General features: G+C 38.2%; 2 protein-coding genes across 2 annotated transcripts in view; both read left to right on the forward strand.

Moving 5' to 3' along the window:
- The window catches only part of ak5 (adenylate kinase 5), a 139,767-nt gene that overhangs the window by 16,663 nt on the left and 102,320 nt on the right, over positions 1–20,784 (forward strand). The window contains exons 5-6 of the mRNA XM_067362955.1: positions 92–205; positions 14,564–14,755. Coding sequence (XP_067219056.1) covers positions 92–205; positions 14,564–14,755 — 306 coding nt within the window. The remainder of the gene's footprint in view (positions 1–91; positions 206–14,563; positions 14,756–20,784) is intronic.
- LOC137002972 (nuclear apoptosis-inducing factor 1-like) lies at positions 5,169–8,666 on the forward strand. Its single transcript, XM_067362956.1, has 2 exons — positions 5,169–6,669; positions 6,859–8,666. The coding sequence occupies exons 1-2, from the start codon at positions 6,261–6,263 to the stop codon at positions 7,140–7,142; spliced, it is 693 nt and encodes a 230-aa protein (XP_067219057.1). The 5' UTR covers positions 5,169–6,260; the 3' UTR covers positions 7,143–8,666.

Here is a 20,784-nt window from a genome sequence, read left to right on the forward strand (position 1 = left end):
CTGTAAAAAATTGCAGTGTTGCTAGGCAGTATTTTTCTTTGTGGATCAAGCATATTATTTTAACCTGAGTATATTTATTCATTCCCATTAGGAAACTACCATAACTGAGATCAAGCAGAAGATCATGAAGATTCCAGAGGCCAGCGGTATAGTTATAGATGGCTTCCCTCGAGATGTCGGACAAGCACTTTCTTTTGAGGACCAGGTGAGTGCATATTATTCGCACATCCTAGCAACTACCAAGAAAACCCTAGCAATGCTATAGCAAGCATTCAGAACACAATAACAATGACCTAGGAAGTAGCAACCACCCAACAACACCCTAGCAATGACCTTGAACATAGGTCTTCGACACTGAACCTGGGGACCCACTGTCACCTGCCTGTGTGTTTTCACGTGATCCTGAAGAGCTTAAAGGGGGGCTATCACACACAGTTTCTGTCAATCTTATGTTAATCTTGAGTAGTAGTGCATCCTTCATAGCTCCAAAAAGTCTTTAGTTTTATCATATTCATAAAAGATACAAACGCTGTACTGAGTCTTTCCGAAAACGAAGACAAGTCATGTGGAGCTAATGAGTGATGAGCACGCACAGCTTTTGCGTAGTGATCGTCTGCAAGCTATCAATGGTCAGCTAAACAAATGTATTTAAACACAATACACCATTGCATTATCCCTGGATAACTTTTGAATCTCTATAATGAATATAGCGTATAGTGAATGATGAATAATTAATTTATGAATTTACTATGTTCGTGTTGTTTACATTATATGCACTTTGGTGCCTATTACCAACAAAACAGACATTTGAAGTAGTTTTACTCACCACCTGCATTTCGACTTATGACCGGGATCATTATTGCTGTGGCTGCTCCATCTTTCAGTTTCAAACGATCTGTAAATCCAGAGTAGAATTGGGCCTTGTTTATGAAACCATAAGCGCAAATATTGAGGGCTTGAGCAGCCACGGAAAAACATGAGATATTCTCCATTAATTTTAACCAATAGAGAAGTGATTGCAACTGTCAGTTTCTATGGTTATTTTAATAACAAATATCGAGAGCTCATCAATGTAATGCGTGAGCACAAAACTCTCAGCTCCACTTAAACGCTGGGTTCTCTCGGAAGCAAGGTTATCTTTCCCTCACAACCAAAAACACACTTCTTTGGTGCCATTGTTGATTTCATGAAGTCCTGTGACCTGCGCAGTGCTGCCGACAACTTCCGCAAAGCTGAAAGCATGTTGATGGGCGTGCTCTTGCTCTCTCAGTCTGGTCGACGTGTGCGTGCACACTTTTCCGTGAGGAGTGCCCGTACAAGGAATTCTGCCATTATGATGTCACACAGGCATATACTCAAAAAAAAGGCCACAAAATTTATGAGGATTTGGAAGAGTATTTTTTACACAGAAATACTTCATCAGATGTCGAACTCGTGTTTTGAAACTTTGGCCATTTTGAGCATGAGAATCCAACTCTTTAACAGTGTAAATTAGTCAGAATACATGAAATAGCATTACCCCCCCCTCCCTTCAGGAGTAGGATTGAAGACATCTGACCTAGAACACCCAAGCAACCATCCATCTTAGCAATACATTAGCAATACCCTAATAAACAATAATAACAACAGCCTAGCAACTAGCAATAATTCCTTATCAATGCAGTACCGACCACCCATAACACTCTAGCAATGCCCTAGCAACCACACAGAACACCCAAAGCAATACTCTAGAAACCACACAAAACACTTTAGCAATGATGTAGCAACCAGTAATAACACACTAGCAATGCCCTAGCAACCACACAAAGCATCCTCACAACAACTAACTATAACACCCTTCTCATAACAACCTAGATATGCCCTAACCATATCAATGCCATATAAACCACAGAACAACGCTATCAAAAGAATGCTCTAGCAAGTAGTAACCACCCTTAACAATCTACCAACCACCTATAAAACTTTACTCACAACAATCTAGCAACCACCTATATAAAACCTTCCTCATAATAACACCCTAGTAATGCCATAGCAACCACACAACACAACCTACTGTAGCAATGACAAAAACAACCTAGCAATACTCTAGCTACCATCCTTAACATTCTACCAATCACATATAACACCTTATTCATAAAACCCTAGCAATACCCTAGCAACCATTCAGAACACCCTAGCAATGCCCTAGCAATCACCCATAACACCCTATAAAATGCCTTAGAAACCATCCATAACCCCCTACCGATGCCCTAGCACCCACATAGAACATTCTATCAACACTCTAATTGGTAATAACATACCAACTCATTGGCAACATGTGAGTTAGAAACAAGTTTTGCATAGCCAAACATTATTCTGAAAATGTATAAATGTATCTTAGAATTTTAAAACTTGGTCACATAGCATACTGTATGTATAAATAAGCACACCTCCTATATATTGGTTGCACTGAAGAAGAAAATCACTGTTAGCCATCTAGTCCAGATTTATTAACTTCCAATGCAAATTCTGTCACGACTGAAGCCTACAGCATGAGTAACTCTGGGAAAAGCTAACTTGCTAACTAATGCTTCAGTCATGTTCAGGAGCTTGTCACAACATTCTTGTCTGCAGTGTGTTCAAATGCAAGGCAGCACTGAAGACCCAATGTAACATGTCAGAATCAGCATATACTGTAGCTAATGGACTTGATTCTCACAGTTGAGTGGGTAATTGTGCAAATGGATGATACAGTTGCAAAGACAGGACTGTTGTCACTGTCTTTACACTGCTGAAGTTTTCTTTAGCTTTTAAAAAGACTCAGTATGAAAACACAAAAACAAAACAAACATCTGCTGTGAAAAAGAATTGCACTTTTGCATACTTTTAAAAAGAGAAGTGCAAACTGAATGTAATGTTTCGGACACTTAATTGCATATTATTTACAATGACCTACCCCATCAAAGATTTTAATGATATATACTTAAAATAACTGTGTAAGTAGTAAAACAATACAAATGCAAACGGGGCAAAAAAATGCATTTTAAGTTTAGAAACATTTTGAGTTGTATTATTTGTGTCCCCTTGGGGGGGCAATAAATTACATTTTTAATTTATTGTCCCCCCAACTGTTAGATGAAATTTTCACCCATGCTTTGAAGTAAAGCTTTTAATTTGAAACTATTACAAAGTGCACTTTTTAAAAGTGTACTTAATTTTGTTAAGAAACATAGTCATGAAAGAATACACACAAGTGGCATTTTATTTAGTTAATATTATATTATCTGCAAGTACAGATTTTAAAAATATACTTAAGATTAGAAGTACGCTACAAGTGCACATCCAATACAATTAAATGTACTTCTTTTTCACAAAGGTTTGCTTTAATGGGGAGTGATCACAGACAGATCTCTAGCTTTGACAAAACATTAAGATTTGTCAATCTGCGATTTGAGAATGGGTTGAGAGTTAATATTTCACACCCTGTTGATTCACATCTATATGAGTGACTTGTACGTGTAACACACGTCAGATCTCAAATGTATACTTGAAACTCTCTATTTTTGATGTTTCTGACAGGAACCACTTGACAACCTTCAAGAGATGTGACTTGAACAGTGACAGGCGTATATTAATGTCTATAAACCTGTCAAAAAGAAGCTAATGTCATCCTTCTTCTTTTTTAATGTTTAGCTTCTCTAAAAGGAAATCATGTAACAGCTCTCAATTGCAGGTCTCAATGCATGTTCATCTCTAAATTACAGCCTATTCCTTCACTTTTCATCATGGCTAATTAGCTTTCTCTCACATTTTTTTTCTATTTCCTGTAAGACAGCGGGCTTAGGAAATAGTACATTAGCTATTACGGCTAACTCAAAACCCCCCCTTACCCCTTACCGCACTTGCTGTCGGTCTCAAATTAACCTTTAAGTTTTACAAATACACGAGATTGCTAGTCCAGATTTGAAAATTTGGAAGTCACCACCTGCAAATGCCACATAGCGTGGTTTCCAGGCTGCAAATGAAGTGATCACTGAGTTCAGTCTGTGGACATGAGCAGTGAAATTTAATGAGTACCAAGAATCAGATATGCTTCCGTCTCTCTCTCCTTCTCTTTCCATTCCTCATGCTTGTTCCCAGCCTTCGTCATTTCACACCAATTATCTAAGAGATGCTTTAACGTAGGCAGAGAGCTGTGAGGAACACACTTGTTTTTGCCAGAAAATAGATTCGGAACACCGCTTATCTCAGAAATGATCTCATGATGTCACATTATCTGTTGACTTCCTTTTGCAGGTACGGCGTGTAATGGCATGCAGGTATTTTTGTGCAACGGTGGGAAATATTGTCTTATCTGCCAATCTCAGTTGCAGACAAAATGTAACACTGTGTCCTAACCAGTCTCGTTTCCATGTGAAAATGATGTGTGACATCACAATCACCAGGCAATAAGTGGACATTTGTTGTATAATGTGTCGTTATAAAGTAGAATTTCAGACCGATTATATTTCATGGTGGTCAGGCCTACCTACTGCATGGTTGCAGCTGGTTAGGATAAAAAACACATATTTACATAATTTATCACTATGCCATGGTGAAAGTGTGTGTTGTGCTAGCATCTAAAATATAGTTTTACAGTGGTTTTATATACATTACATACATGTATTTATATTTGTAGTGGTTTTATAACATCTAAAATGATTTTATTCACTAAAACAGACATAGAACTACGCATTACAATCACATTAGGTTACACCACAGATTTGAATGGACTTTTTCAGTCAAGTCAAATGAATTAGAAATAGACCCTTAAGCTAAAAAGTGCACAAATTCTATTTAATTTGATTAATAAAAATGATTAAATTGAATAAAAATAATTAATGGCTGATGGGGGGAAAAAAATATTTCTCACTTTTTTTTTTGTGTCAGAAATTAATGGTGATTTAAGTAAAAAATGCCACCAAAATTAATAAAAATTAATATATTTTTTGTACCACCCGAATTCCAGAAAAGTTGGGACATTTTTTTAAATTTGAATAAAATGAAAACTAAAAGACTTTCAAATCACATGAGCCAGTATTTTATTCACAATAGAACATAGATAACATAAATGTTTAAATGGAGAAATTGTACACTTTTATCTACTAAATGAGCTCATTTCAAATTTGATGCCTGCTACAGGTGTAAAAGGGATGTCTTAGAGAGGCAGAGTCTCTCAGAAGTAAAGATGGGCAGAGGCTCTCCAATCTGTGAAAGAGTGTGGAAAAAGATTGTGGAAAACAATGTTCCTCAACGTCAAATTGCAAAGGCGTGGTAAATCTCATCATCTACAGTGCATAACATCATCAAAAGATTCAGAGACACTGGAGAAATCTCTGTGCATAAGGGACAATGCCAAAGACCTTTATTGGATGCCCGTGGTCTTTGGGCCCTCAGACGACATTGCATCACTCATTGGCATGATTGTGTCAATAACATCACTAAATGGGTCCAGGAATACTTCCAGAAACCACTGTTGGCAAACACAATCTGTCGTGCCATCTGCAGATGCCAACTAAAGCTCTATCATGCATAAAGGAAGCCATATGTGAACATGGTCCAGAAGCGCCGTCATGTCCTGTGGGCCAAGGCTCATTTAAAATGGACTTTTTCAAAGTGGAAAAGTGTTCTATGGTCAGACGAGTCCAAATTTGACATTCTTGTTGGAAATCACGGACGCCATGTCCTCCGGGCTAAAGAGAAGGGAGACTTTCCAGCGTGTTATCAGCATCTGTTCAAAAGCCAGCATCTCTGATGGTATGGGGGTGCATAAGTGCATATGGTATGGGCAGCTTGCATGTTTTGGAAGGCACTATGAATGCTGAGAGGAATATAAAGGTTTCCAGATGACGTCTATTTCAGGGAAGGCCTTGTGTATTTCAGCAGGACAATACAAAACCACATACTGCAGCTATTACAACAGCGTGGCTTCGTCGTAGAAGAGTCTTGGTCCTGAATTGGCCAGCCTGCAGTCCAGGGGCCTCATGTACAAAGACTTGCGTTGAATTCATTCTAAAACATTGCGTACGGACAAAGCTGAAAATGTGCGTACGCACAAAAAAACCCAGATGTATGAATCTCTGCGTACGAAAAATCCCACGCATATTCTCTTTGTACATCCCAATTAACGTAAAAATTGAGCGCACATGCACGAGCACAACACCCCACCCAGTCTCCTCCCTTAATTAAATCTATTTAAATATGTTAATGAGTCCACTTGGGCAAAAGAAAGTAGTAAGAAAATGGCTAAAGCAAGCGGCAAGAAACGAAACTTTACAGAAAGTGAATTGGAGGTGCTACTATCAGAGGTAGAAACGAGAAAAAATATTTTATTTGGATCTTTGTCCTCCGGAATTAATAACAAAAGGAAAAAATATGAGTGGGAGAGTTTGGCTGATGCCGTCAATGCGGTGGGATCTGAAAGTCGCACTGTAAATGATCTTAAAAAGAAATGGTCTGATATAAAGGTGGACGTTAAACGGAGAACTGCTGCGCACCGACAAAGTGTGGGCAGAACAGGTGGTGGTAAAGGGGTCGATGAACTTACACCCTTTGAGCAGAGAGTTGCCTCTATTATAGGTGACACTTTACTCTCTGGAGTAGTATCTGCTGCTGTGGGAGACTCGGATTTACTGCAGGACTGCCACGAAGGTAACCAATTTCCATTTGTTTTTACTTTGGTACAAATACCTTAACAATTTAATTTTCAAATGCATGCAATGTAGCGGACCAAAAGTACACCAGAGATTTTACGTATCCATTGCATTTATGGCAAATGCGTGTACCCATTAATAAGGAACAGACTCAAATCACCGTTAACATGTGCCTGTGTTTATTTAGACTCATATGGTGCAACAGCCGGAACATCCACTGGCACGCAATCGGAATCCGCCCCTCCTGAGCAGCCAGCGCCCACTGTGGCCAGCGTCTCCAGTGTTTCTGGAGTTTCCGGTGCTCCCCCCAGTGCTGAGGCCCGTCCGTCTGGCCGCGTCTTGACGCATGCAGTTCTGGAGTCACAACAGCAAATCGTTATGGCCATTGGAGAAATTAACAGTCACCTGAAAAATATCACTGACGCACTCACAGACATAAGCCACTCATTAAAGGAATTGGTCAAAAAATGAACTTCGTCTCCAGTTACCATTTATATTGTCGCAATCACATGTTGACGGGCCTGAATGGCTTGTTGGTTGGGCTGCACATACATTGGTCCTGGGTCAGGGTCATCTGGCGGTGCTGCCACCTCACCAAGTGGTATGCCATGCCTGTGCGCAACATTGTGCAGCACAACACAGGCCAGCACAATGCGGCATACCTTGTCAGGGCGGTATAACAGCATCCCCCCAGTCCTGTCAAGGCAGCGCCACCGACATTTCAGCTGCCCAATCGCCCGCTCTACAACTGACCGAGTGCGAGAATGGGCATCATTGTATCTGCACTCTCGGTCAGTTTGTGGGTTGGTGAGGGGGGTTAACAGCCACGTCTTTAGTGGATAACCGCGGTCTCCTGAAGGGTTGTTGAATAATTAAATGCAAATAAATAAAAATAAAAAAGTACTATTAGATAGAACCATAACTTTAAATGCATCACTCACCAAGAAGCCACCCATCGCGCACCCTGCCAGCTTGGAGCCTCATCCCAACCATGCTGTTGGTTAGGATGTATGAATCATGGGTTGACCCAGGCCACCTTGCCACAATATTTGTTAGGCGCATTTGTGCATCACATATTATCTGCACATTTATTGAATGGAAATGTTTCCGATTCACATATGCAAATTCATCTTCAGATGGCGCCTTTATAGCAATGTGTGTGCAGTCGATCGCTCCGATTACATTAGGGAAACCGGCTATCGCTGCAAATTGCGTTTTAATGTTTGGCTGGTCAACTGCATCATATGGGAACCTTATATACCTGGTAGACATGCCGATGATCCCGTCCCATACAGCTGGCATTGCGCGGCTCAAAGACGACTGGTTTATTCCTGAGCGGTCTGCCAGTTCCCTTTGGAAAGAACCAGTTGCAAGGAAACCAAGTGTTGTCAGCACCTGTAAGGGAACGGGTATTGCGTGGCTCCTCGCTGTCTCTCTCTCTAGATTCGGACCCAACTCAGCACAGAGTTCCAAGAGGATAGCCCTTGGAAATCTGAAACGGCTGATAAGCCAGTCATCATCCTGGGCCAGAAAATCATTGTGGTCCCTAAAAACTCGTTCTCTTCGGATTCTGCCATTAGCAATATCCTCTAATAAGGCCAAAGCTGCCATTGCCATAGACTAAGGGTTGTATCAATTTGCACATGCTTTTATATGTTCTTACTTAATTGCATAATTGATAGAATATTCCCATAAGGCTTGTGTGACAATATATGTCAATTATTTTATAAATTGCAAATTAATAGCAATGCTTCCCACAGGTGGTGGGTGCGATAGACTTGTAGAACAATTCATTGTGTAATGTTTGCAACTTCCCTTCATTGCCTGTAAGAGTCGCCAACGGACAAAAACAATGAGAAATGTACGTACGCCAGACATGAAATTGGCGTGGAGAAACGCACATTCTCGCGTTAATTTCAGTGTTAGTACATCCGACCGTGAGCGTGAAAGCTGGCGTACGCAAAGTTTTTGTGCGTACGCAAAGTTGATACATGAGGCCCCAGATCTTTCACCTATAGACTGTTTTGAAAAGAAGAGGAGATGCTACACCATATTAAACATGCCCCCCGTCCCCACTATTTTGAGATCTGTAGCAGGCATCAAATTTGAGATGAGCTCATTTTGTGCATACAATTGTAAAATTTCTCATTTATGTTATCTATGTTCTATTGTGAATAAAATATTGGCTCATGTTATTTGAAAGTCTTTTAGTTTTCATTTTATTAAAAAAAAATGTCACAACTTTTCCGGAATCCAGGTTGTATTATATTGTTAAGCATTGTCACATGTGAAAAAGTGATGTTTTTCTTGAATATCAGCACTATTGTAAATGTGATTATTGATTTTATACAATAAACAAGATGTTAATACGAAGTAACTATTATACTATTAAACATAATATGGTCAGTTTTGTCAACAAAGATAGTTCAACTAAAGCCACAACAGAACTGTTGAGCATCTCTAAATGACACACTAGTGTTTTATGACTGAATTAATGTTTTTTGAATTAATTGGTTTTATTATTATTCAATGACCCATTCAAAAAGACATTCACTTGCTTTGATCGTGAGTAAATCCGCCATGTTGAATGAATCAGTTAAGTGAATTATTGACCCATAAACACAGTCACTTGCTCTTTTCCCAAAATAATCAGCAGGTTTTAACTAAAGTTTAGCTTCAGTTTTCTTTTTTTTTTTCTTTTTTTCTCAATAATTTCCTATTTCTGTATTTAAAATGTAATACTTACAAAATCATTCTCATAACATTATTAATCTGCAATGTTATTGCAATGTAAATGTATCTATGGCACCTCTTTGCAGCATCAAACAGTCTGATTGAATGCAGACTAAATGGCACTTCAGATTCTGCTTCTGTCACCACTGCAATGCAAAGATGGATTTTGTTATTACTGATTTTATTTGATTGGTGAAAGTGTTAAAGTGTCTTATTATTGCAATTGCCAAAACTTGATTCAATTTGACACAAAAGATGATGCCCTGCATGGAAATCAGTTTAAGGGGGAAAATATCACCTCCTAATGGAAAAGTTCATTTCTATCACTGGTATTTTTACATGATACAAGCTCACATATGGCACATTCTTGTATATTACCATCAAAGTAAATGTTTAGTGATGTCTGGCTTTACTGTTCCATTAATTATTTTACTTTCTGTCTGCTGGCTGTCACGTTTTAAAGGGGGCCCAGATTCAAGCATAGATTCTGCCCTATGAGCATCCTTATTCTCTCTCTCTCTCTCTCCGCCTTTTCCTAGAGGTGCAGGCACAGTCAGTGAGAGAATTTATGAGTGAAGACATGCCAAAAAAAAATAAAAAAATCTTGATTTTTGTGTGCTAGGCTGCACCTCGCAATCCTTCTGGGGAGCAGACAGTAGTCGGCCCACAGTATTCAATATATATATATATATATATATATATATATATATATATATATATATATATATATATATATATATATATATATATATATATATATATATATATATATATATATATCTCACAAAATAAAATGTGAACGTAGCAATTGACGGCATAAAAAAAAAAACAGGCTTTCATTTGATTCCGATGGCAAAAAAACAAACAAAAAAAGCGGGATCCTCATGGAACAAATATGGAGGGTGTGAGATTAGCTTAGATTCAATGAAAGCATAGAATACAATCAAGCCAGATCATAGAAGACAGAAACTCATTTACCAATACAGGAGATGATATGAATAACAAAGAGTCTTTTTATTGTGTGTTTGAGGGATAAAGGTTTGAACAGGCCCTAGACTGTGTGTTGTGTGACTGTGTTCGGTGACCAGGCAACCAATAACAGTGTCACCACAGCTAACCTCAGTAACTGAATTAGCTTTGACTCTCACAGAATAGAGATGAGCAGCAGCAATGAAGGGATTTAAAACCCAATTATGAGATGAGCACAGAAAGAGAAGGGATCAGACCACAGCTTTAACAGCGATCATTACAGGATTACCAAATATCTCCACTGTGAGCAAAGCTGAGAGACACTGTCTCCCCAGCCTGTTCAAATGTCAGCTAAAGATTATTCCAGTATGTCAGTCCTGAGAAAGTGGCATGAGCTGACTCATCCAAATCCATATATGTGCTGAGCATTACAGTAGAGTGACTATTCCGTAAAAGGGTGTCATATAAGGGCCTGGATCATGGCATGGCAGCAGACCTGGACCAAGAAGTGGTGGCAGACCTGGACCTCAAAGCAGGGAACAAGACCATGGATCCTGGAGCAGATGCGGGCCTGGACCATAGAGAAGAGGCTGGCCTGGAACGTGGAGCAAAGGCAGGCCTAGACTGTGCTACAGATGCGGGTCTGGATCATGGTGCAGAGGCAGGCCTGGACTGTGGAGCAGAGGCGGGCCTGGAACGTGGAGCAGAGGACAATGCCATGGAGGATCATGTGGATGTGTTGGAGACGGATAGCACCAGGGCGGAGCTGGCAGAGGAGATGACCGCCTCAGCAGAGCATAAGACCACTGGGCATCAGGAGTCCACAATGGAGGATTTGTTTCCATGACAGGGAGCACAGAAAGTGCATGGATGGCTTCTTTGTCCATGACATGGAGCATAGAGAGTTTGTTGATGGCCTCTGAGGCCATGGCATGGGCACAATGACTTTGTGGACTGCCTCCATGGCTGTGGCATGGAGCACAGTGAGTCAATAGACAGACTCTGTGATGGTGGCAAGGAGCACTGAGAGTTCAGAGATGGCCTACTTGGCCATAACAGAGCCAACAGGGCCTTGGCAAATGCCATTGCTTCAGGGGAAGTGTGTATGCCGGGACAAAATGGCGGCTGCCATCACTGGGAGCATTGAGGACATGGGAAAGAACTCTGGGCTAAAGCTGGGACCACCGGACTTGGGAGCGCTGACTCATGGGCTGTGTAGAGGTTATTCCTATTAATTATCCAAATGTCTCATTAAATCAAACCAATTCAACAGGTTCATTTAAAACAATTGCAATTACATTTCGGAGTGGGAATTGATTTCTTCAGTTAAAAATAAGAAGCGATTTTTTTATGAAATGCAGTGAAATAAAACGTACATTATGCTTTGGAATGTAGTGAAGTAAACTTAAACATTTTGGAAAATAAATATACTCTGATAAAGTACATATACTTGAAAAATGTAAATTACTTTGCTAAAGACCACCACTGCTCACCCTCATGTTTTGCTAAATCTGTATTACATTGTTTCCTCTGTGAAACACAAAAGAGATATTTAAAAAAAAAAAAAAAAAAAAAGTTTGAACCGTTAGGTCTATACAGTGAAAGTCAATGGGGTCCAAAACAACACTGGAGGTATTTTTCAAAATGTCTTCATTTGTGTGACATTGTGGACTGGTTTAGCTCATTACATACTAATTATACTACTGATACTTTTCTAAACAAAAAAATTTTTCAGAGTTTTTCTGTTGACTTTGTGTGTTGTTTTGGTGGTGTTTACTGTCACATTAATAAAATACTATGTGATCGTAATGTGTTCCTTTCTTTTCGGCCTTAAAGGGCCTTTGCTAATGTGGCATTACAAGCTTGAGGTTGTTTGAACAAGCTGTTTTCTGAGTGCAGTTGGCATGTAGCACAGAGCTTTGACTGAGGGCGAAATGCTGACAGGAATTAGCAAGATCTCAGCTCTGTTTACTTAAAGGAGTAGTTCAAAATAAATAAAATCTGAGAGGAAAGATTCATGAGGGTGAGAAAATACAGAATTTTTTTGTTTGTTTGTTTGTTTGTTTGTTTTTTGGGCACTATTCTTTACAATCTAACACATTAATAAAAAAAAAGGAATGGAATTTACAGAAACATGATAATGACTGACTGGAATAATTAAGGCGGTAAAAAACAAATGGAAACTAGAAGATAAAAGCAGAACACTATTAATATTGAAGATAAGAAAAAGGCTAATTCTGCAGAGAGACAAGTGAGAAAAGCGGGACAGGAGCATTTCTCAGAGGGTTTTGATCATGGTTAGATAGATTGGCAGTCTGTCATGTGTATTACACATCGGGAGGTATAAATGACGGGGGCTCTGAGGGTTCTTCTAGGTGTAATACCCTTTAAAACAATTTTTCTGACAACCCAAAGGGACAGAGATATTTTTATCTTCAGTTCACGGCATCCCATGAGACCTCATCCAGCTTCTTTCTGTTTAGCTTGCGCTGTTTTATGAATTGAGATTCAGGATGAAATGTATGTGCTTCAAAGGAATCCAGAACATCTGTACTTTTTGGTTTTGCATAAAGTTTGTATAAAAACCTTTTGTACATGGAGTTCACATGCTCAGTGACACAGATGTGAAAAGTGACATAGAAATAGTGCATAATATAAAATATTTCTGAATTATTTTATATAAATAATATTATTTATCATATAAAATATTTGTTAAAAATTCAAACATTTTGTAAATTTCCACATTTAAATGGGATGATTATTAGCTTTGGTTTTATGGACAAGAGCAGCTTAGATATTCTGATAACCATGTTCCACGGATGCAACCAACACACACACACACACACACACACACACACACACACACACACACACACACACACACACACACACACACACACACACACACACACACACACACACACACACACACACAGAGTTTAGGTGAAAAACCAACAAAGCTGCAAAGCAAATTTTTAAAGTATTATAATTTACATTATAATTTATAATATTTACACATTTCATTAAGTGGAAAGTTTTCAGTTTTGAAGGTGGGGTTAGTTTGATAACTAACCACATTAGTTATCAAATCAGTTGACCTTTACTGATGATGTGACCTCTGGTATATCCTGATCTGTCCCTTTTTAAAGATAAGTTTGGAGTGAATGGCAGGAGCATTTTTAGTTTAAATGGCAAAAAAACATTTCAGTGTCTTAGCTTTCACTGACATTTTGCCTGCCATGCTTCTGTTGAGATAATCATCATGCTTTTCTGTTTTGTGAACTGACATTTGTAGTCTTTCTCTCTCTCTCTAGTGACTAATTAAGTACACATTCCCAAAAGGCTTTCTAGCAGGCGACTGGTTAAGAATATGACTTAACATTTCAGATCAAATATCTGCCCTTTGAAGTCATTATTTTGTTAAGACTTCATATACATGAACTCAGTGTAGGCCTGCTGCCAGTTTGGACAAAAAATAAAAAGTCCAAGGTTTTAATTAAAGCATTCAGTGTATTGTTTTTTAATATTCCCAGTTTTTAATTAGTGGCATGACAAGCAAGGAAACACTCAATAAATGTGACGCTTGACATGCTATTTGTGAAGATAAAATTAAGGCCTTGGACATGTTACACATGAAATTGCACTCTTTCAGCCATGCTGTACATTAGCATAGTTTAAACGGCTGACATGCATATATTCAATATGATATGTATAACATCAATGCAACTAGCTCTGTTATCACAAGACTTAGATTTTGTCAGTAACCATAGCAACCAACTCTATGTTTTACTTTCACTAGCAGATTTTTTTTGCAACTGAACAATATTGTTGTGCACTATAAAGCCTACAATGTAAAATAAGATTTGTGTAAAACCTCAGTCATACAAAATGCTGAGCATTTCCTATGGTTTTGCATATGAATGTTACAACTAAGACATCTGATGTATGCTTATTTGCCTCTCGTCCACATCCAATCTCATTCATTATAATATGAAGGGCCAAAAACTCATCTTAGATCTTACTTGAAGATTCGTTAGATGTATAACCACAGAGTGGCACTTAATGTATTTGCAGATCACTGTAGCTACAAGTCACTTTGAACTTGACCTCCAGAAGGTGAATGAACCCATGAATATCAACTTGAACTGAGACATTACTAGTTAATAGACACTCATGTTCTGTCTCTGTAGATCTGTACTCCAGACCTGGTGGTGTTTCTGGCCTGCTCCAACCAGCGTCTGAAGGAGCGTCTGGAGAAGCGTGAGGAGCAGCAGGGTCGCCCAGATGACAACCCTAAAGCTATCGATCGACGCTTGACTAATTTCAAACAGAATGCCATCCCCCTGGTCAAATACTTCCAAGAAAAAGGCCTCATCGTCACAGTAAGGAATATTTTCTCTAAAGTTTGTGAGACCTGTAATTAGGACTCTTTAATAGAGTAATATTTTGAGAGAATTTAAGGGTTCCCTTGTGAAAAAGAAGTACACTTTAGCATACTTAAAAAAAAGAAAAAAAGTACTCATTATACTTTACAATAAGGTCTCATTTGTTAACATTAGTTATCGCTGGATAACATTTGTTATCATTTGAATACCATTTAATGCATTTTACAATAAATGATGAACAAAGCAGTTGCAGGAAATTGAGCAATGCATTATTCCTATATAAATAGTATGCACCTTATAAATCTGTTCATTAAAGGTGCATAATATCAGGCTATGGTGTAGATAATTTCATGCATCATGTGGATCAGGTGCATTTATCTTGTATATTGGTGTAGATAATGCCATGCATCATGTGGATTATGTGCATTTATCTTGCATATTAAACTGTTAACATCTTGACACCTTTGTGATTAAAAGACAAGCAACTGTATAATAGACCTGCACACATTTCAAGATTGATTTCTGCAAATACCAGCAGCATATAGACCACATTGTCCCAGTGCTGTCAGTTTCATTAAGACATGGTCTTTATCACTCTGAGTAATTAATACAGACAAATAGGGTGATCTGGGAAAGGCCGGAAATTAAAGACAGCTAGATCCAGCATGTGTCAGGATCCCAATGGAGCCACTTATTTAAAAAGCTGGAGCTCTTTTTAGTTACTAAACAAATGTAATGAGGATGTGTTATTAAAAATGATTACTTTTTTTAATCAGGACTTAAACATACGATTTAGGAGACATCTATTAAAATACAAGGAGAAAGGGAATTTAGAAAGGAGAAATGTAATAAACATCAAATCAAAGATTCATTCCAAGGGTTCATTTGGGAAATATCAAATGTGGCACTCGGTACTTTATTATTTTAACACTTCAGGTATTATTAATATGGATACAATATTTATTAAGTAATAGCAAATTGAAGACTGAGATGTTTCCTTAGTAGGTACAATAAGGAAAATAAATTATTATAGATGCACTGATGTATCAGCCAATGATCGGTATCGGCCGATAAAAGCAATTATTTTCATATTTGTTTCTAAAAAGAAACAATGTCTCAGCTTTCAAATTCTGTCAATTGTATCAAAAAATTCAAACAATAAATGCCATTTTGATGCTCTTAAATGTGACGTGACAGATCGCTGTAGCGCCTCATTTCAAGTTTCAGCGCGGAGCGCAAGAAATCGCTTTCATTTTTATACAAGGTTGAAAAAACATGCATGAACATCAGAAGGTATGTTGAAAGATACAGTAAAACAGCTTGTGAACAACACATAACAGTGCCCCCCTACTTTATAACAGTGGATTGCCGGAAAAACTAGTCAGTGGCGGAAAGTCTTGTGTCATAAATTTTGGGAAATTATGTCAATGGCAAGGAAAGAGATAATTACTAATCACAGAACTGCAGCAAGTGCTTATAATAAACAGAACTTTATTGAGCATTGGTGTGGATGCTAATATAATTGTCTTTTTTAGTTATCTTTATAGTTATCGTTGTTGGTGTGAATGGGCCTTAACTGCATAGGTTGTCCTGTTGTCAGCAGACTCAAGCCTGTGGAGTACATAAGAAATTGAATGGGCATCTGTAAATTTTATCAGCTTAGGCAGCTGACTTGTTGCCTCTGTCAGACAATGACTTTGCAGGCAGCGTACAAAGATACCTCACAAAACTGTTTTGGACAGACTTCTGAGACAGTATAACGGTTTAATGATCTACAACAAAATAAGGCGAGCTTTGGTGAGAACTTTGTGAATATTTAATTATTACAATTGTAATTTCTCGCGAGAAATTAAAAAAAATCAAAAGTGGATGGGGCATATAATGCAATGATGTATAACAATTTGTTGACGTCTTGCTCTAGTGGCTGTAAAATGCAAATATATTTGCCTGTGTGATATCACAGATCCCCACAATATCCAAACAAACCCATCTAACCCATCTTGGAGCTCGGATCATTCCACACAAATTCTTGTCCAAGCTCTTGTTCTATCCTGACTGGACTTCTGTAATGCTCTCTTGGCATCAAGCCTCTACAACTGATCCAGAATGCAGCAGTAAGAGTGCTCTTTAACAACTCGAAGAGAGCGCACATCACACCTCTCTCCATCAGTTTGCATTGGCTGCCAATAGCCGCTTGCATCCAATTCAAGGCTCTAATGTTTGCCTACAAGACAACCACTGGCTCTGCACCACTATACCTTAACTCACTACTTCAGACTTATGTGCCCTCCAGAAGTTTGCGTTCTGCATCTATATCTAAAACGGATGGATCTCCACCTGTCGCTATAATATAAATCTTCTCTAATATTAGAATAACCATTACAGAAGAATAAAATAAAGCATATTTTGTCACCTTTTGGAGCTTGGTTCATTTTGAGTAGATGTTTTATGTCATCATCATCCTGTCAGAACTCATTTCCCAGTACATTCAGCATTTCAACATCTTCTAAATCAATATTTTGATCGCTTATAGCTTCACCAGATCCTCCATCAAGTGACAGTGACACTCATATTTGATTGCATTCAGTACTTGCTCTGCAGTAAATCGCTGAGCCATTTCATGTTTTGCCTATTCTTTCGTTTAATGTCTCAATGAAACGTCACTTCATCATAGTGTATCAGACATTGACACCTTGTGGAATAAAGGTGAATTGTGCTTATTCCGTCATCAAACATTCAATTATTGTTGTGCAGAAAAAATATACGTACACTGATACACACCTCGGGTCGTTAGCGACCCTATACAATTTTTACAAAAAATGAATAGGAAAATGGCATTCTTTTATAATTTTATTTATTTATTTTTTTTCTTGTTATATTCTTTATAATGAATTGGTTGAGGAATACTAAGAAGGTCTTTCAAAGTTAAAAGGAAAAATTAATGAAAAAAGGGGTAGTGAATGGTGTCCCGGGTCGATAAATACCTGAGGTATGCATTTAAGGGTAAAAGTCTTAGTTCACCCAAAAATGAACTTTCTGTCATTAATTACTCACCCTCATGTCATTCCAAACCCATAAGACTTTCGTTCATCAAGACTTTCGTTCAACACAAATCAAGATCTTTTTGATGAAATCTGAGAGCTTTCCGTCCCTCCATAGACAGCTATGTGACTGTGACTTTGACGATTCAGAAAAGTTCATAAAGAGATCATAAAACTGCTTTATATGAATTGAGTGGTTTAGTCCAAATTTTCTGAAGACACTCGATCACTTTCTATGACGAAAATATTTAATTTAGGCTTTTATTCACATATAAACATTGATTATGAGCTTGTGAAAAGCCAAATCTGTCTGCCTATGCGTTCTTCAGTGCCTCTACTAGATCACATTTTAGCTGCTCGTGTGCTTGCCATGCCACATCAACTGGAGAAAAATGACATTTAATCCTGAAATAATGAAAAACAACAGAGCAAAGCATCCATTCTCATTTAAACAGAGTGGATGCTGTTCTCTCTCATTTCAGAAAATATGCCAGCATGAGCAGGTGTTTGGGGATGCAGGTGTGTGATACACCTCACAGGAGCACGGTACTTATTCACAATGTTCAGCCTGCATTGATCCACTTTACCCTCAAATGAAGCATTTACCGGTGGAGATGACTTACAAATATTACTCTTCATAATCATACTGGCATTGGGAAGCCCACTGGGGCTTAGGAGAAAAAAAACAAAACAAAAAACAATTATGTACTGCTGTTTTTCCCTTGACATCAATTCTGTAATCACTTCCTGTCTAGAGCCGGACTGGACTGAGCAGATTTTATTAACTGATGGTAGATTGACAGCCTTAGTGTGTGGACTCCCGCTTTGCAAGGCCATTGCAACTGAGCCTAAATAAATCTAGATTCTGACAGTGTGGCTGTCAGCTCAGGCAGCAAATTCTTCAGTGTTTGATGCACTGCCGTTACTGGTGTGGATGCAGGGATGTGTGATGTGAGGATGGGCACATTTGACAACATGAGCTCAAACAGTGACTGAAGCCAGTAGATTGTATCATTCCTTTTTTTTACCATGATTTTGTGAATTATTTTTGCTCATTTTAAATATATATTTACATTACCATTTAAAAGTTTTAGGTCAGTAAAGTATATATATTAAATGGGCAGTTCACCTGAAAATGCTCTATCATTAAGATGTAACTATATTTATAGGACAAATTTTATTAGGCAAGGATGGATTAAATTGATAAAAAAGTGACCCTAAAGACATTATAATGTTAAAAATAAATGCTGTTCTTTTGAACTTTCTATTAAAAAAAAATGTATCATGGTTTCCACAAAAAAAATTATGCAGCTCAGATGTTTTCAACATAAGTAATAATAAAATGTTTCTTGAGCAGCAATTTAGCATATTAAAATTATTTCTGAAGGATCATGAGAAGAATCACCGAAGACTGGAGTAACGATGCTGAAAATTCAGCTTTGCCATCATAGGAATAAATTATATTTTAACATTTGTTCAAATAGAAAACAGTTTGTGTGTGTGTGTGTGTGTGTGTGTGTGTGTGTGTGTGTGTGTGTGTGTGTGTGTGTGTGTGTGTGTGTGTGTGTGTGTGTGTGTGTGTGTGTGTGTGTGTGTGTGTGTGTGTGCTTTTGTTTATATTACATTGTGGGGACCAAATGTCCCCATGATGTAATATAAACCTGAGTTCACCTACATCGTGGGGACCAGCCAGCGGTCCCCACAATGTAAATGGGTTTATAAATCATATAGAATGAGTTTTTGTGAAAAAGTAAAAGTTTGCACAGTTTCCTGTGAGGGTTAGGTTTAGGGGTAGGGGCAGGGTAGGGGGATAGAATGTACAGTTTGTTCAGTGTAAAATGCATTGAAGTCTATGGAAAGTCCCCACAATTCACAAAAACAAACATGTGTGTGTGTGTGTGTGTGTGTGTGTGTGTGTGTGTGTGTGTGTGTGTGTGTGTGTGTGTGTGTGTGTGTGTGTGCTTTTGTTTATATTACATTGTGGGGACCAAATGTCCCCATGATGTAATATAAACCTGAGTTCACCTACATCGTGGGGACCAGCCAGCGGTCCCCACAATGTAAATGGGTTTATAAATCATATAGAATGAGTTTTTGTGAAAAAGTAAAAGTTTGCACAGTTTCCTGTGAGGGTTAGGTTTAGGGGTAGGGGCAGGGTAGGGGGATAGAATGTACAGTTTGTTCAGTGTAAAATGCATTGAAGTCTATGGAAAGTCCCCACAATTCACAAAAACAAACATGTGTGTGTGTGTGTGTGTGTGTGTGTGTGTGTGTGTGTGTGTGTGTGTGTTTTGCTGCTTGGCTCTCATGACTTCCTCTCATGACAGCACTTTTGGGTCCAGTACATTTTTTAACTGCCTCATCCTCCAATATTTCATATTTTCAAGAGACATAAAACAATTTGCCCTAAAATATGCTGAAATGAGAAATGATCAAGGATCTGGTTAAAAATAGCATTTTACACCATCACAAGGTTTGACCTACATTTTATCTGTTTGCAATGGATAAAAATGGGAAAAACACAAATATGAAGCTTGTAGTTTTGATGTATTATATAGCCTACTGAAAAATACAATACACAAATAACATTTTAAGTTAGCCTACATCCGTTTCTGAACAAATAAATTAGTAATTTTTGTCATGAATACACAAGCCCGATTTTTGTTTTAATTGTCAGTAACCAGTGTAGTGAAAGTAACCAGCATTGGGCTCACACCTACCTCTCTTTTGGCACGAATCCAAGTGTTTCCATATTTGCTATGCATTTGGATGCTAAACTGTTATTCATTATGTAAACTCGGCTTTGTACTTCACTCGCGTTCCAATATCAATGGAAAAAAAAATCATCATAAGCAAAAATGTGCCACAGTGGGCTGGAGCTCACGCTGAACGGCACGGATTGTACTATGGACTATTTAAATTGAGCAGTGTAACTTTTTATATGTTTGGTTGACTGTATAATTTATTTTGATAATGAACAGGCTG

This window comes from Chanodichthys erythropterus, chromosome 16, assembly GCF_024489055.1.
Source record: "Chanodichthys erythropterus isolate Z2021 chromosome 16, ASM2448905v1, whole genome shotgun sequence".
NCBI lineage: Eukaryota > Metazoa > Chordata > Actinopteri > Cypriniformes > Xenocyprididae > Chanodichthys > Chanodichthys erythropterus.